The sequence below is a fragment of the Salmo trutta genome, chromosome 14 (genome assembly GCF_901001165.1).
Source record: "Salmo trutta chromosome 14, fSalTru1.1, whole genome shotgun sequence".
Lineage (NCBI taxonomy): Eukaryota > Metazoa > Chordata > Actinopteri > Salmoniformes > Salmonidae > Salmo > Salmo trutta.
The window spans coordinates 10,537,245-10,556,165 of NC_042970.1; the positions used below are offsets into that span (position 1 = coordinate 10,537,245).

Sequence of the window (18,921 nt, forward strand, 5' to 3'; positions counted from 1 at the left end):
ATGCTTGTCACTGTAGTGGTACCCTGAATGGTACGACCTTTGAACCTTTAGTTATAGGTACATAAGTGTACCCTTGCAGTTCGTACCTTAAAAGAGACAATAGTGTACCGCAGGGGACAAGATTGTACAGGTACAAAACCATTCCATTGGAAAATGTAAAACAATTGCCTTTTTAGGGTAGCACTGTTGAGTGTAAAACATTATTTGCATATTTCCCAGGGTGCCTTGCAAGCGAAATGTTTAGTTACCAGTACCACCCATTACTGTGTTTGCTAGTGACAGAGACGTGGTCGTTGCGCTCAATGGCTTTCAGTCCTGTAGCCTTTCTGCAAAGTGAGTGCTTAAGAGGATATTTTATCACTGAAATTAAACTCTTTACGACAATATATTACACATATAAGGCCTTACTTTCACAGTGTAATTTTACCCAGTGATCGGAAACTTATCGGGCAAATCACATTATGCTGGCTTGCAAAGTGATATGTAATTCCTACAGAAAGCCAGCCAGAGTTAGGATTTATTTATTTTTACTTTTAATGACACGCAACCTACATTTACATTGACTGCCAAAGTAGGGAAACTTGATAAAGGAGACTACCTAAACTATTTGAACAAGTCCCATGGGGCTCAGTTGGTAGAGCATGGCACTTGCAATGCCAGGGTTGTGGGTTTGATTCCCACAGGGGACCAGTACAAACAAAGTATGAAAATGTATATGCTCACTACTGTATGTTGCTCTAGATAAGAGTGTCTGCTAAAATGTAAGTAACAGGTGCAATAAGTCCAACTACTAACAGATTAGTTTAGAAATGTGGTATTTATCTTCGCGTGGCACAAGATTAATCAATGTGTATGCAAAAACAAACATTGAAATAAACAATTCAAAAATTCCAGGTACAATGGGGCATGCTGGGATATTGAAAATGATGGACGTGGTTTGAGAGAGTGTGATGATTGTACCTTTATATTCAAAATATTAGGTACAAAAATGCACCATTATACTAGATTATCTGCACATGTACCCTAAAAGATAGCAAACACTACCATGTGAGATTATATGTGGGGCAATTCCACGATAACGGAGAGATGCTGAGACTCAGAGATTTTTTACTTTAAAATGTATGTCAAACAAAAACCAATGATTGCAAAGTTAAACAAGCCATACAAATCCATACACAAGGACGACTTCTAACAATTTCCAGAACCGTCATTCTCTTACCAAACTTTGCATCTGCACTGTTCTTCAAATAAATGTTTTTGTAAAAATGTTCAGTGGAAATTGTTAAAAGTCATCCTTGTGCATAGAGTTGCCTTCCCTGTAGCTCAGTTGGTAGAGCATGGTGTTTGCAACGCCAGGGTTGTGGGTTCGAATCCCACGGGGGGCCAGCACAGAAAAAAAAATTATGAAATGTATGCATTCACTACTGTAAGTTGCTCTGGATAAGAGCGTCTGCTAAATGACTAAAAAATGTAAAAAAAAAAAAAAGTAAAAATTAGTTGTATGGCTTGTTAAACATTGCAATCGTTGGTTTTTATTTGAGTCTCAGCATCACTCTGTTACCGTGGAATTGCCCATATGTACCTCAAAAAATATATTATGTCTAAATAGATCTTTTTGTACCCGCGGGAACAATAATGTACCTTAACCACACCCTTTTTTCTGAGAATGCAGTGCCTTCTTGATGACTGACTGGATGACTGATTTCAGATGGAAACCTGTAGAACTCCCACCTTGCCAAATAGAGATTACGGGCATTTCCATGTAAAAGGACCCATGAGAAGTACATAGGAGCATGTTGAATTGGGTGTCAAATGAAAGCTAAGACTCTATATTTTTTTCAGAAATTAAGGCATGTGTACATTTTAACAATTTTCCATCCTAAAAAAAATGAGGACCAATCAAAGGCTTTGATTTCTGGTCAAACAGATGGAAAAGGGGTCATACACAACATATATCAGGGGAAAAAAGTATTGAAAAAGGTATAAGAAATACAACGAAAGACAATAATCTCTCTCCAGTTGGGTTACCATGACACCTACCCTCTTTTCATTTACTTACAGTAAAGCATCCTCACCTACCGACACCGGACATCCATGGACTTTGAAAAGTTGTTGAAATTTGGTCAGTCGGCCCTGGCCGAACCAAATCTGAACCAATCATAGACGTCTATGTCTCAAAAGTTTGGACAGCACAGTACAGTAGAGCACAGTAGTGTACACAATTGTACAGCAAAGTAAAGAAAAGTACAGTACAGTATATTCATTCCATACTGATGCATTTCTGTATAGTACAGATCAGGGACCTATGATGTCATTCTGTTACCAGATGTAAATCCACTTCACCTACTGTAGTTCAATAACCAAAATAAAATGTTTTCAAACTCAAGGTGTGATGTCAAAGCTGACACCCCATTCTTTCTGCCTGCAGACATCTTTCAATCTTCATTCGGAGCAGATACTTAACAGAGTTTTTGGAAAACGCGGTCGTATAAAAAAGCTGAGGGAGATTTTACCGTTACCAAACATTTCATCTGCACAGTTCTTCCAGTAAAAGTTTTTATTTTTTATGTGTAAATTATTCAAAGTAGTACTTGTGCATAGATTTGTATGGTTTGTTAAACCTTGAAATAAATGCTTTTTGTTTGGCATACATTTTAAAGTGAAAAATCTGAGTCAAAGCGTAATTCCGTTACTGTGGAATTGCCCTTTCATATCTGAGCATGGCAGCCCCCACTTCCATCCTCACCCCCACCTCCACCCTGCCACCCCACCCCACCTCCATTCCATTGTTATTGGCCGATTAACCTAGCTGAGTCACTGCTGCATCTCTGTCCTGCTCTGTTCTCTAGAGACAAATATATGTTTTATTTCTGATTGTGTGAATAATCTGATGCTGATTGAAAATGTTAGTGCGAAATCGGATCTCCAGATGATTCATTTAAAAATGGATTGTACATGAGAATTATGTCATAGAATGAACATTGGTTTTTCTTTTATCTGGGGTGGCAGGTTGCCTAGTGGTTAAGAGCATTGGGACAGTAACTGAAAGGTTGCTGGTTTGAATCCATGAGCTGACTAGGTGAAAAAGATGTTGATGTGCCCTTAAGCAAGGCACTTAACCCTATTTGCTCTGGATAAGAGCATCTGCTAAATGACTAAAATGTAAAATTAGTTATTAAGTAACTAAGAACAAATGCTCAACATAAAGTAGCGAAATAAATGGGACATCTCTTGCAATTTCCAGGTTTGTCAGAAATCCTGTATGTAACATTCAGAATCCTGTTATGGGGACCATGAATAAAAGAGTTACAGTATGTAACATTTTTCAAGATGAAAGAGTACTACCATACTCAGGGTCAGCTAGAGATGTTGCCAGGAAGTGTAAGTACCCGTGGGTCAATAAATAATATTTCCATGGCCCAGAGATTGACTTAGAAGGCAGCGAGAGAGAAACAGATGTGTTAAAAGTAATGGTTTTTAGAAGATTTAGGTTGGTAACAACAACATGGAAGAACAGGACTGCAGGCAACTGATCCTACAGAGGAAAACGGCTGTGAGACTGGGAGGGAACGAGAGCAGCAAGGTGAGGTGGTGACACACTGGGAAAGCTATGTAAGAGCTGATCTGTGTGTGTGTGTTAATGATCAGCTACCCGGGACAGATGGCTTGTCTTCTACATTCAACTCTCTTCTCTCCTCCCTTTCCTCACGGTCTTGTCTTTATTTCTTGTGCTTTTTCCCAGAACCTTCAGAGTCTGACCAGACACTGTGTGACTCCCATGTCAGAGGCTGCTGACACAGGGCTCCACAGTAGCTTAGCTGTTCTTCTGAGCTTCCTGTTAGAATGAGCAATAGGAACACTCATGTTGTGTGGTGGAGGGTCCCAGTTCCTGTCCCTGCCCCGGACCCAACATTGCCACAGGGGTGTTCTCTCTACTGTTATAAAGGCCAGGGTATTAGTAGTCCTTCCGTGAAAACATGACTGTTCCTCTCTACAGTATTGACCAGATAGGAGTCTTGTCTTTTCAAGGACAAAGACTTGAGGGCAGACAGCTTGAATTAGTACTGTATCGTCATGCTGCATTGACTCACTGTATCAGAGTCAGACCATCTTTTATACAGGAAGGCACTTAACCCTAATTGCTCATGTAAATCGCTCTGGATAAATGACTGTTAAATGACTAAAATGTCAAATGTCAAATGAAACAAACACTTCAGTCAAAGTTTCATATGGACAGAAATGGTAGCATTCACCATCATGATAACAAAAGTAGTAATTCAACATCCACCTCGTAATCTGCAGTGTAAAAGTGGAATGAGCACATTATGTTCTCTCATAGTACCTGGATTAACGCACCAAACAGAATAGACTTTTCCATTCCCAATTGAATTATTTTATATTATTTTGAATTGGTCCTGGTAGCTAGAATAGAATAGCAGTTTACTCTGGTTTAGAGCACTCACTTCAGTCCTTTCCCAATAAATCATTCATCCCAACAGCTGTATTCATGAGATGTTGGCTACTGTCCAATGACACGTCGCTGTGACCCCATTTACCTCCACACAGCTAGCAAGATCAAACACCTTCCATGTCACTCTACCATCAATCAGCTGTGAATTGTGAATGTCTAAGCTCTCCAGTTCAACGTCTCAACATCTCTACGCTGCTTCTCTTATGTTCTCGGGTGTAACAACAAACCTCTGGCCATAGACGAGAAAGAAACCATTTATTCAAGTCTACGATCGTCATCTTGCAACAGATCCCGTGATGTGTGTGTGATATTTTAAAGGGTGCCGCTCCGTTCTCTTCTCATGCCCCCAAGGTAGTTCATACTGTATATCTGTGAAGAAAGCTTAGCCCAGCTTTTGACTGACTCATCTGTGACAGAACAGCTAGAGACTTGAATAAAAGGCCACCGTGTTCACCAGTACGAAACGCTGAAGGTACAAAACAATATCAATGAAATAACTACGTGAAATTGGCTTGGTTAAATTGAGAAGTTAAAATGAAGAGACAGACCACACCACAGCACAGCAGAGCAGAGCAAACATCAGCTGTGCAATGGCTGAGACTTCTGCTCTGATGTGAATGGTTTGAACCCTGGTGTTCTACCTGCCGTGACTGTGTTACCCTGCTGAGCTAAAGTCTAGAGTAGACAGACAACTGGTCTCAGGCAAAGGTTTTACTCAAGACTCATTTAACTTCCTCAAACTACTGTTGGGTAAACAGTTACATAATAGGACCTCAGAAATGTATTTATATACAAAATAATACTCCATACTTCAAAAGCAATAATAACACTACCAACAATGTGATTCACATGGAAAATAGTTGTGCAATCATCAGTACAAATGTGGCATTAAATGTCCTCAAATCCTTCAGCCGATACTATTTTGTCAACATTCCATAAGTGATTGCATTCAACTTTTGCAATATTGTTTTATTAAATATCCACAACAACCCAGTCTGCAGATCACTCACTGTCAGTGACGCCTCCACTTAGTGCATGCATGGCCAGCTCGTAGTTATTATTTAGAGAAAACTAAATTCGCGGTGTGCAAACTGCAATAAATGAATGCAATTTATGAGAGTTATATCGCATATTAGACTCCCTACATGATCTACATACCTCCACTTCTTTAGCCGGATGGATGTTGCTGCTGACTGTCTGTTCCTCCGGAGAGCAGTTCGCCCTCTTCACGACGAGGTAATACTGGTAATCCTTGGCCACCACCATGCTGTCACTTTCCCCGGCCAGAGAGCTTGTGAATGCGGCAGGGTAGTCACAGACACGGTCTAGTCTTCCAGCAGCTACTGTGCTCGCCAGGGCTGCTCGAAGTCAAGTTCCACTCATGTAAAATCTAACAGCTCTTCCTGCCAACTCATCCCCGGCGCGTCGTGTCCGTCTTCTCTGCTGCTGTGAAAACCGCGACTGCCAGTAGCAAGAGCCTCTGTTTTAGTAGTCAATAAAAATGATCCTGCCGTGCGCTCTCAGCGTGTATTGGTATCTCACGGGAAACGAAAACGAGCGAAGGCGCTGCGCACTGGAGAGAAATACCCCTTCACCACATTCACCACATTCGAGTTGCAGAATGTGTGCACATTGAGCATTATTAGTGGCAGTTCGAAATGTCTTGGGGGGTGGGTGGGGGGGGGGGGGTAAAATAAAATGTTCCCCCATCCCCAGCAGTAAACACATGTTCACATGACCCTCCCCTTCAAAAGTAAAAAAATGAATTGCACAACCATACTTATAGAATGAACTCAAAATAATGTTTACGACAACAAATAACAAAAACTGTAGCGACCCTGTGTTTACAAGCGTGGATATTATCATAAGACTACTTGGGAGTAAATGTGGCCACAGACAGCACATCTCACAATCAGAACTTAAAATACAGCCAGAATTGGTCTGCTTCTGTGTCTTTCTAGACCTTAGAAACTGTCGAGAGTATACCCACGAATGATCCAAGTGGATCCAAATGGAATGAAATATTAAAATCACAGGGCTTTTGCACGGTTATTCAATGGATATTTTCAATGCAGTTTACAGCCTATAGTAGAATTGTACTCACTTGAAAACAATAATGCAATTATATATTGCGTCCTGGTGTTGTAGGATAGTCTAGGTAGGATTATGGTATTGTCCCTAAACAGGATAAATAGGGGATCTTTTTGAGCTGCGTGTCTCGTCTTCACTGTTCTTTCATGAACAATGACACAGCTGGCCTCTCTGCTTATATTGAAGATTGGTGCAGCGTTGAATGATTTTAAGTGTGGTATGATACTAGTTAGCCTATTGCAGATCTGGACAAACGATCCATCTAGCACTATTGTCACTAAGAATGGTGGTTAGATGGCAGGATAGATAGTCTATACTATATAGACCTGTGGTATAGTTAGTGCGCGGATAAGCGTAGTGCATAAGGGAAGTACCAAAACACATTGATATAGGGGAGGCACATGCACAGAGATCAGGAAATCTGTCAAGGATGGAAGAAATTATATAGTAAAACCTGCAAAAGTGCGAATGTAAACCAGGGAAAAAATGCACTACCTTCCCCTGTGCCCAAAAACCCCACACAACGCTCCCCAAAGCAAAGGAAAAAAGGTTTGACAGCCCTCCCCTATTTTGGGAACCCCCCCCCCCACCCACCAACACAGTACATTTCAAACGGTCCCTTATTCTTCCTAAAGCACTGCAGGTCCTGTGATTGGCTCATTAAACTTTTATTTTTCTATTGGTACCATTTTAAGTTTCAAGGTCACACGGACAAATACAGTGAAATGGCTTTCTTCCAAACTCCAAACTCAACCATGCAATAATCAATTTGAAACATATCCTCTGTTAGGATAGACTCTCATGCCATGCACACCTCTCCCCGGCCCTGTTTTAATAGCCTCCTTGTGTTCTGTGCAGTATGGGAAAGCCATATTATCCTATTTAAAGTTAATCAGAAAAAGCCTTGGAACATAAACCCTGAGTTCTAACTCTGACTGCTCCACCTGGGGTGCGTTGCCTTGCACGTTGTGTTTTATGATTTGGTGAAATTATAGATATAAAAGCAGAGAAAGCATTGCCTTTCTATTTCTATGTCAAACGGTTTTGTTATATTTCAGTCTTCTTCGATGTATATAAAGTGTAACATTGGGATGCAAACTCAAAATTCACCTCTATATCTGACATGGTACAGGTGTCTTCTTTTTTAAAACACATAACCATGTGTGTGAGGTGTATATTTTTCTTTCAGAGTAGATTTGTTTAAGACTACCAAGAAACACTGTGTGTGACCCTGATTTAGCCCACTGCAGTAAAAGGTCCATTAAATCCGCAGCAGCTGCCTGTGCACAGTGCAGACTCCTGTTTCAGAAAGCAGAGGTGGGGTGCCTTGCATGTTGTGTTTTAGGATTTGTTTAAGTAATAGCGCTCCACAGCAGCGGTTCCCAAATCCAGTTTCCGACCAGCAGGAAATTGATCCCACTTTTAAGAGTCTTTGTTCTGGAGGGGCTGAGAAGTTCCTGGCTTTGTGTTTTCCTATAAGACCAGGGACGTGTGTAGGCTCGGGCCTAGGCCAGGGGAAGGAAAGTGTGTTGTGTGTGTGTTGTGTGTGTGTGTGTGTGTGTGGTGTGTGTGTTGTGTGTTGTGTGAGCGGGGACCAGCCTAGCCCCTGCCAGTCCTCTCCCCTCACACTCGAGCCAAGCTACTGCCTGGCTGTAAACAAACACTGGCTTTCACATTGTCACTCAGTGAAGTGTCAGTCAGACCTAACGCCCCCCCTGGTCCGCATGTTTCAAAACACTGGAGGCCTTAGTTCCAGTTCCATCCACAGAGCCGACAATCAGACAATAGAAAATAGAGTTGGTCTATCCTGACCTGGCTGGGAACTGTATTATAGGTCCAACTAACTCACTGACCCCTGGATTATGTCTGAGTCCAACCTGTTTGTTCCAAGATATATTATAGTTAAATAAATAGGTCAATGGATATTACAATGGATATTACAGGTGTACATTGACTGACACAAATACAAACAGGATATAGGTGATATATAAAAACTAAAACGGAGCCCAATGGAAAGGATACTTCCATAATCAAAAGTGATTTTGTATGGTATACGGAAGTGTTCGGTTTGGCTTCTGAATGTGTTATGAAGTCCTTAGTCCATAAGAGAAATAATACCACCACTATTATTATGTAGATACTCTTGAAATAAAGTATTACGGATACAACTAATATACTATTCATGTCATGCCAATGCACAGTGACCCAGTCGAATCTGCTGTTGTTCTATCCATTGGAAATCAACATGGGGACTTCTAATTAGTGTACTACTATGCTAATAATAATAAAAAAAAAACATTTTTAGTAATTTTGCAGACGCTCAACTTACAGGAGCAATTAGGGTTAAGTGCCTTGCTCAAGGGCACATCGACATATTTTTCACCTAATCAGATCGGGGGTTTGAACCAGCAACCTTGCGGTTACTGGCCCAACCTCTTAACCGCAACCATCTGGCAGCAGTTGGCATTACTGTGAGCATGGTGTTGAAGTAAACATCATGAATAAAATAGAATATAACTTTATTTTCCAATCCCAGGATGAACATTTTTCTTGGCATCACCATACAGGATGAAAATAAAAAACTAGAGAGTAGAACTACATTTACATTTTAGTCATTTAGCAGACGCTCTTATCCAGAGCGACTTACAGTAGTGAATGCATACATTTCATTTCATGCATTTTTTTTTTGTACTGCCCCCCCTGTGGGAATCGAACCCACAACCCTGGCGTTACAAACACCATGCTCTACCAACACCATGCTCTACCAGCCATCTGCTGGTAACGTGCCATGCCAAAGTTTCCCCATATTTACAACAACTATGCACGTCAACTTCTCGTCAATCTATTTTTGTGTTACTTTTTGTGTCATTTCTTGCTTATCCATTTTCTAATCTTAATGTGTGTTTTAAAATAAACGTATAGACAACGGCCCTATTCTGGTGCACACCCGGATGCCAGGAAATGCTGCATCAACACCGAAAAATGACACCTCGCAATAGACTCACCACAGAATGACATCCTTTGTTCTGGTAAAGAAAGATGAGATGAGAGGAGAATGATGAGAGGACAGAAAGATAAACAGTGATGTTTTTTAAATGGAGGGGGGGGGGGTTGTGTTTGTATGTGTGTGTGTGTGTGTGCGTGTGTGTTTGTGTGTCAGGGTTCAGATGTCAAGACTGCTACACTGGTCAATGACTCTGTAAAGTCAGAATAGAATCTATCCAGCTCCCAGTATCACGTGTGAACTTTCAACTTCAATATGGACTATCACTAAACAAATCAGGTTCGGTCAATACAGAAAATCAATAAATGACATTGATTTTAATGTTTGTTGTTGGCATTCATTTATGTGTGATATCTAAGAGACTTTGATATATTTTTGTTCCCACTCTTTTCAGGTCCCCCAGGCCCCACGCTGATACACATCTGCCCTCAGCTGATGTGCTTATGTCCATTCTTATAAAGAAAAGAACATGAATCTTACATAATTGTTGCATTTGTTTCATATACTTATTTAGTTATAATATAAGTCTGCAAACCAGATTTACCTTAAAGCGAGGAAATTCCATGTGCCTTAAAAAGAAGAGTGAATAGCGGTAATGAATAGCGGAGTGAATAGTGGAGTGAATAGCGGTAATGAATAGCGGAGTGAATAGCGGAGTGAATAGCGGTAATGAATAGCGGAGTGAATAGCGGTAATGAATAGCGGAGTGAATAGCGGTAATGAATAGCGGTAATGAATAGCGGAATGAATAGCGGAGTGAATAGCGGTAATGAATAGCGGAGTGAATAGCGGTAATGAATAGCGGAGTGAATAGCGGAGTGAATAGCGGTAATGAATAGAGGAGTGAATAGCGGTAATGAATAGCGGTAATGAATAGCGGTAATGAATAGAGGAGTGAATAGCGATAATGAATAGAGGAGTGAATAGCGATAATGAATAGCGGAGTGAATAGCGGAGTGAATAGAGGAGTGAATAGCGGAGTGAATAGCGGAGTGAATAGCAGTAATGAATAGCGGAGTGAATAGCGGTAATGAATAGCGGAGTGAATAGCGGAATGAATAGCAGTAATGAATAGCGGAGTGAATAGCGGTAATGAATAGTGGAGTGAATAGCGGAATGAATAGCGGAGTGAATAGCGGAATGAATAGCGGAATGAATAGCAGTAATGAATAGCGGAGTGAATAGCGGTAATGAATAGAGGAGTGAATAGCGATAATGAATAGCGGAGTGAATAGTGGTAATGAATAGCGGAGTGAATAGCGGTAATGAATAGCGGAGTGAATAGCGGAGTGAATAGCGGTAATGAATAGCGGAGTGAATAGCGGAGTGAATAGCGGAGTGAATAGCGGTAATGAATAGCGGAGTGAATAGCGGTAATGAATAGCGGAGTGAATAGCGGTAATGAATAGCGGAGTGAATAGCGGTAATGAATAGCGGAGTGAATAGTGGAGTGAATAGCGGAGTGAATAGCAGTAATGAATAGCGGAGTGAATAGCGGAATGAATAGCGGAGTCAATAGCGGTAATGAATAGCGGAGTGAATAGCGGAGTGAATAGTGGAGTGAATAGCGGTAATGAATAGCGGAGTGAATAGCGGAGTGAATAGCGGAGTCAATAGCGGTAATGAATAGCGGAGTCAATAGCGGTAATGAATAGCGGAGTGAATAGCGGTAATGAATAGCGGAGTGAATAGTGGTAATGAATAGCGGAGTGAATAGCGGAGTGAATAGCGGTAATGAATAGTGGAGTGAATAGCGGTAATGAAAAGCGGAGTGAATAGCGGTAATGAATAGCGGAGTGAATAGCGGTAATGAATAGCGGAGTGAATAGCGGAGTGAATAGTGGAGTGAATAGCGGTAATGAATAGCGGAGTGAATAGTGGAGTGAATAGCGGTAATGAATAGCGGAGTGAATAGCGGTAATGAATAGCGGAGTGAATAGCGGAGTGAATAGCAGTAATGAATAGCAGTAATGAATAGCGGAGTGAATAGCGGTAATGAATAGCGGAGTGAATAGCGGAGTGAATAGTGGTAATGAATAGCGGAGTGAATAGCGGTAATGAATAGCGGAGTGAATAGCGGAGTGAATAGTGGTAATGAATAGCGGAGTGAATAGTGGAGTGAATAGCGGAGTGAATAGCGGAGTGAATAGCGGAGTGAATAGCAGTAATGAATAGCGGAGTGAATAGCGGAGTCAATAGCGGTAATGAATAGCGGAGTGAATAGCAGTAATGAATAGCGGTAATGAATAGCGGAGTGAATAGCGGTAATGAATAGCGGAGTGAATAGCGGTAATGAATAGCGGAGTGAATAGCGGAGTGAATAGCGGTAATGAATAGTGGAGTGAATAGCGGTAATGAATAGCGGAGTGAATAGCGGAGTGAATAGCGGTAATGAATAGCGGTAATGAATAGCGGAGTGAATAGCGGTAAAGAATAGTGGAGTGAATAGCGGTAACGAATAGCGGAGTGAATAGCGGAGTGAATAGCGGTAATGAATAGCGGTAATGAATAGCGGAGTGAATAGTGGAGTGAATAGCGGTAATGAATAGTGGAGTGAATAGCGGAGTGAATAGCGATAATGAATAGTGGAGTGAATAGCGGTAATGAATAGCGGAGTGAATAGCGGAGTGAATAGCGGTAATGAATAGCGGAGTGAATAGTGGAGTGAATAGCGGTAATGAATAGTGGAGTGAATAGCGGTAATGAATAGCGGAGTGAATAGTGGAGTGAATAGCGGTAATGAATAGTGGAGTGAATAGCGGTAATGAATAGCGGAGTGAATAGTGGAGTGAATAGCGGTAATGAATAGTGGAGTGAATAGCGGTAATGAATAGCGGCGTGAATAGCGGAGTGAATAGCGGTAATGAATAGTGGAGTGAATAGCGGAGTGAATAGCGATAATGAATAGTGGAGTGAATAGCGGAGTGAATAGTGGAGTGAATAGCGGTAATGAATAGCGGAGTGAATAGCGGAGTGAATAGCGGTAATGAATAGCGGAGTGAATAGTGGAGTGAATAGCGGTAATGAATAGTGGAGTGAATAGCGGTAATGAATAGCGGAGTGAATAGCGGTAATGTATAGCGGAGTGAATAGCGGAGTGAATAGCGGTAATGAATAGCGGAGTCAATAGCGGTAATGAATAGCGGAGTGAATAGCGGTAATGAATAGCGGAGTCAATAGCGGTAATGAATAGCGGAGTGAATAGTGGAGTCAATAGCGGTAATGAATAGCGGAGTCAATAGCGGTAATGAATAGCGGAGTGAATAGCGGAGTGAATAGCGGTAATGAATAGTGGAGTGAATAGCGGTAATGAATAGCGAAGTGAATAGCGGTAATGACGTATGATAATTGCAGTCAGTAGATTAAATAATACATGTTATCCAATAGCTTACCTTTGTCTGAATTAAGAAACATGAGTTACATTTTTCAATACTATTTTTAGCAAGTGATCTTTTTTTCCCTTAAGAGCCCTTTCCACTTACAGCCCCTGTCATTCCGTATACGGGTTAAAAATTGACAATTTTGTCATTGACAAGTGCCTAAATATAAACGCAGTGGCTGTACAGTAACATGCTATACATGACGTCAGAGCTCAGGTTCTCTGCTTCACAGCGGTATATGGATTTACAAACTTGAACACCGCGCGTGATAAGACAATGTCACCATCCATTCCCCTAATTGGGATACTTTTGCACATTTGTTGTTGTCTGAGTGAGGGAAATGCTGTAAGTCACGAGGAGGCGATGTGTTCTGGTAGATGAGACATTGAGGATTAGAATACATAACACCCATGAGTCCAAGTGTTTAAATTGTGCAGCGTTAAGCAATAACAATAAGGGTTTGGCAGCAGCAGTTGTGATGTGTGTGTAGCATGAATATATTTGTGTGTCTGTGTGGGTGTGTGTGGATGAGGGTATATCTGTGTGGGTGAGTGTGTGTGGATGAGTGTATATCTGTGTGGGTGTATGTGGATGAGTGTATATCTGTGGGTGTGTGTGGATGAGTGTATATCTGTGTGGGTGTGTGTGGATGAGGGTATATCTGTGTGGGTGGGGGTGTGTGGATGAGTGTATATCTGTGTGGGTGTGTGGATGAGTGTATATCTGTGTGGGTGGGTGTGTGTGGATGAGTGTATATCTGTGGGTGTGTGTGGATGAGTGTATATCTGTGGGTGTGTGTGGATGAGTGTATATCTGTGTGGGTGGGTGTGTGTGGATGAGTGTATATCTGTGGGTGTGTGTTGATGAGTGTATATCTGTGTGGGTGTGTGTGGATGAGGGTATATCTGTGTGGGTGGGTGTGGATGAGTGTATATCTGTGGGTGTGTGTGGATGAGTGTATATCTGTGTGGGTGTGTGGATGAGTGTATATCTGTGTGGGTGGGTGTGTGTGGATGAGTGTATATCTGTGTGGGTGTGTGTGTGTGGATGAGTGTATATCTGTTTGGGTGGGTGTGTGTGGATGAGTGTGTATCTGTGTGGCTGAGTGGATGAGTGTGTATCTGTGTGGGTGGGTGAATGAGTGTGTATCTGTGTGGGTGAGTGAATGAGTGCATGTGTACTAAGGTGCTGAGAGTCAGTGCAGGTGGTCAGTCCAGTTCACGTGTTCAGCAGTCTGATGGCTTGTAGATATAAACTATCTCTGAGACTGTTGGTATCAGACCTGCTGCCCGACGGTAAGGGAGTCATTTACAGTATCAACGTTTATGATCGTTGTGTTAGATCCACAGTTAAAAGATGACATGAGTTATACCCTGGGTTGTCCTGAACACAATGAGCCTGTGTTTGTCGAATTGTGAATAGAATTATCCGCAGAAGACTCACTTGAATGCACTCATGACTCTATTCTTTGGGCCACAAAATTACAATCTGTTTGTCTGAAGTGACTTTTGAAAGCCTAACACTGTAAGATCATATTTTATAACATAGCTAGCCATGTCGGCAATAGAATAAACGTTCAAATTATGCCCACATGGCCCAGGTTGAGATTTAAATTGCCATATTTTTGGATTGCTTAAACAGCAACAGTAATTATGTGATGGTGGGGACGCAGGACTGTGTTACAAACAACAAAACTAGAAGTGTCCTTGCTTCAGTCACTCAACGGCACAGCTAGGAGTGCTAAAAAAAAAACACCTTTTAATTGAAGGCTCTTTCCTTGAGTCATAAAAGTGCATTGAAATCACTTAGGAACTGTGCACATTTTGGAGAGGTGTGTGGCCACTTGGAGATACCAGTTAGACCTCTCACTCAAACCCTTGTAATCATTTTCTTATATTGCACCTATTCCAAAATGTCAATGAATATTCTTATTATGTTACTGAATGTATCCGGAGTCTTTTCAGACTTAGTTATTGACAAATGCTGTGAAAAGTTCAGTAAATGTAAAATGCACATAAAATCAACAGTGTAATGTTTGGATTCAGTCTTGTGTCAGGTGATCTGTTGTGTCCTCACCTATGGTCTATCGATACTTTGGAATTCCAATTTGAGCAGCAGCAGCTGAAAAATGAGCTCCTACAAATATTGAAATTTACATGGTTTTTAGAGTGAAGTACATCGGAAAAAATCAAAAGAAAACTGCAAGACTGAATAGGAGAAAAAACAAGCAACAAACAAAGAAGATAGGCTTTTGAAAAAAGTTACTATTTTTCATAAAATTGTAGTTATCTTAGCTAGCTGAATTGTTTACCAGTTGCTAAGCAGTTGCTAGGGACTCTTTTGGAAGAAGCTAGCTAGCTAACGAAGAATAACAAAGAATATCTAGTTAACAGAAGAAAAGAAAGAGAAAATCAGGACAGAAGAAAAAGGATATCAAAGTGAAACAGTTCTCTAAAGACACAAGAGACAATAATACAAGAAACAACACTTCTGTAGCTTGTCAACTATGTGTCTGTCTATCCCTGTTCTCTCCCCTCTGCACAGGCCATACAAACGCTTCACACCGCGTGGCCGCTGCCACTCTAACCTGGTGGTCCCAGGGCGCACGACCCACGTGGAGTTCCAGGTCTCCGGCAGCCTCTGGAACTGCCGGTCTGCGGCCAACAAGGCTGAGTTCATCTCAGCCTATGCTACCCTCCAGTCCCTAGACTTCCTGGCGCTGACGGAAACATGGATTACCACAGATAACACTGCTACTCCTACTGCTCTCTCCTCGTCTGCCCACGTATTCTCGCATACCCCTAGAGCATCGAGCCAGCGGGGTGGTGGCACTGGAATCCTCATCTCTCCCAAGTGGACATTCTCTCTTTCTCCCCTGACCCATCTGTCTATCAATTCATTTGAATTCCATGCTGTCACAGTTACCAGCCCTTTCAAGCTTAACATCCTTATCATTTATCGCCCTCCAGGTTCCCTTGGAGAGTTCATCAATGAGCTTGACGCCTTGATAAGTTCCTTTCCTGAGGATGGCTCACCTCTCACAGTTCTGGGTGACTTTAACCTCCCCACGTCTACCTTTGACTCATTCCTCTCTGCCTCCTTCTTTCCACTCCTCTCCTCTTTTGACCTCACCCTCTCACCTCCCCCCCCTACTCACAAGGCAGGCAATACGCTTGACCTCATCTTTACTATGATGCTGTTCTTCCATTAATCTCATTGCAACTCCCCTCCAAATCTCCGACCACTACCTTGTATCCTTTTCCCTCTCGCTCTCATCCAACACTTCTCACTCTGCCCCTACTCGGATGGTATTGCGCCGTCCCAACCTTCGCTCTCTCTCTCCCGCTACTCTCTCCTCTTCCATCCTATCATCTCTTCCCTCTGCTCAAACCTTCTCCAACCTATCTCCTGATTCTGCCTCCTCAACCCTCCTCTCCTCCCTTTCTGCATCCTTTGATTTTCTCTGTCCCCTATCCTCCAGGCCGGCTCGGTCCTCCCCTCCTGCTCCGTGGCTCGACGACTCACTGCGAGCTCACAGAACAGGGCTCCGGGCAGCCGAGCGGAAATGGAGGAAAACTCGCCTCCCTGCGGACCTGGCATCCTTTCACTCCCTCCTCTCTACATTCTCCTCTTCTGTCTCTGCTGCTAAAGCCACTTTCTACCACTCTAAATTCCAAGCATCTGCCTCTAACCCTAGGAAGCTCTTTGCTACCTTCTCCTCCCTCCTGAATCCTCCTCCCCCTCCCCCCCTCCTCCCTCTCTGCGGATGACTTCGTCAACCATTTTGAAAAGAAGGTTGACGATATCCGATCCTCGTTTGCTAAGTCAAACGACACCGCTGGTCCTGCTCACACTGCCCTACCCTGTGCTTTGACCTCTTTCTCCCCTCTCTCTCCAGATGAAATCTCGCGTCTTGTGATGGCCGGCCGCCCAACAACCTGCCCGCTTGACCCTATCCCCTCCTCTCTTCTCCAGACCATTTCCGGAGACCTTCTCCTCTACCTCACCTCGCTCATCAACTCATCCTTGACCGCTGGCTACGTCCCTTCTGTCTTCAAGAGAGCGAGAGTTGCACCCCTTCTGAAAAAACCTACACTCGATCCCTCCCATGTCAACAACTACAGACCAGTATCCCTTCTTTCTTTTCTCTCCAAAACTCTTGAACGTGCCGTCCTTGGCCAGCTCTCCTGCTATCTCTCTCAGAATGACCTTCTTGATCCTAATCAGTCAGGTTTCAAGACTGGGCATTCAACTGAGACTGCTCTTCTCTGTGTCACGGAGGCTCTCCGCACTGCTAAAGCTAACTCTCTCTCCTCTGCTCTCATCCTTCTAGACCTATCTGCTGCCTTTGATACTGTGAACCATCAGATCCTCCTCTCCACCCTCTCCGAGTTGGGCATCTCCGGCGCGGCCCACGCTTGGATTGCGTCCTACCTGACAGGTCGCTCCTACCAGGTGGCGTGGCGAGAATCTGTCTCCGCACCACGCGCTCTCACCACTGGTGTCCCCCAGGGCTCTGTTCTAGGCCCTCTCCTATTCTCGCTATACACCAAGTCACTTGGCTCTGTCATATCCTCACATGGTCTCTCCTATCATTGCTATGCAGACGACACACAATTAATCTTCTCCTTTCCCCCTTCTGATAACCAGGCGGCGAATCGCATCTCTGCATGTCTGGCAGACATATCAGTGTGGATGACGGATCACCACCTCAAGCTGAACATCGGCAAGACGGAGCTGCTCTTCCTCCCGGGGAAGGACTGCCCGTTCCATGATCTCGCCATCACGGTTGACAACTCCCTTGTGTCCTCCTCCCAGAGTGCTAAGAACCTTGGTGTGATCCTGGACAACACCCTGTCGTTCTCCACTAACATCAAGGCGGTGACCCGATCCTGTAGGTTCATGCTCTACAACATTCGCAGAGTATGACCCTGTCTCACACAGGAAGCGACGCAGGTCCTAATCCAGGCACTTGTCATCTCCCATCTGGATTACTGCAACTTGCTGTTGGCTGGGCTCCCTGCCTGTGCCATTAAACCCCTACAACTCATCCAGAACGCCGCAGCCCGTCTGGTGTTCAACCTTCCCAAGTTCTCTCACGTCACCCCGCTCCTCCGCTCTCTCCACTGGCTTCCAGTTGAAGCTCGCATCCGCTACAAGACCATGGTGCTTGCCTACGGAGCTGTGAGGGGAACGGCACCTCCATACCTTCAGGCTCTGATCAGGCCCTACACCCAAACAAGGGCACTGCGTTCATCCACCTCTGGCCTGCTGGCCCCCCTACCTCTGAGGAAGCACGGTTCCCGCTCAGCCCAGTCCAAACTGTTCGCTGCTCTGGCACCCCAATGGTGGAACAAGCTCCCTCATGACGCCAGGACAGCGGAGTCAATCACCACCTTCCGGAGACACCTGAAACCCCACCTCTTTAAGGAATACCTGGGATAGGATAAAGTAATCCTTCTAACCCCCCCCTTAAAAGATTTAGATGCACTATTGTAAAGTGGTTGTTCCACTGGATATCATAAGGTGAATGCACCAATTTGTAAGTCGCTCTGGATAAGAGCGTCTGCTAAATGACTTAAATGTAAATGTAAATGTAATGGTCTGATAATTTCCCCATAATCTCTAAAGTGTTTTCTTTCAATTGTTACCATGGTAATACAGTATGTTTTTTTTATAGTTCTTCTGTAAAAAACATTCACATTCAGCCCTATCCATATAGTTCAGTCAGTCAGACAGGCAGTCAGTCTTTCAGGCAATCAGGCAATCAGTCTGTCTGTCAGTCTGTCAGGCAGTCAGTCAGGCAGTCAGTCAGTAAGGCAGGGAGTCAGTCAGTTTGTCCTGTCAGTCAGCGACTCAGTCAGTCAGTCAGTCCTTTTCTGTCCTGTCAGTCAGATAGTGAGTCAGTCTGTCAGTCAGTCAGACAGTGAGTCAGTGAGTCAGTCAGTGAGTCAGTCAGTTAGTCAGACAGTGAG

The 18,921-nt window shown here is 43.2% G+C and overlaps 1 protein-coding gene across 3 annotated transcripts in view; it reads right to left on the reverse strand.

Annotated features, from left to right (window-relative positions):
• Positions 1-18,921, reverse strand: part of LOC115207378 (rho guanine nucleotide exchange factor 3) — a 114,325-nt gene that overhangs the window by 23,003 nt on the left and 72,401 nt on the right. The window contains exon 1 of one of the 3 annotated variants that reach the window (XM_029774414.1): positions 5,630-6,109. The exons of the other annotated variants lie outside the window; for them this stretch is intronic. Within the exon in view, the coding sequence (XP_029630274.1) occupies positions 5,630-5,737 (108 nt within the window). The 5' untranslated portion in view covers positions 5,738-6,109. Of the gene's footprint in view, positions 1-5,629; positions 6,110-18,921 lie in introns of those variants that run through there. 3 annotated transcript variants of the gene reach the window in all.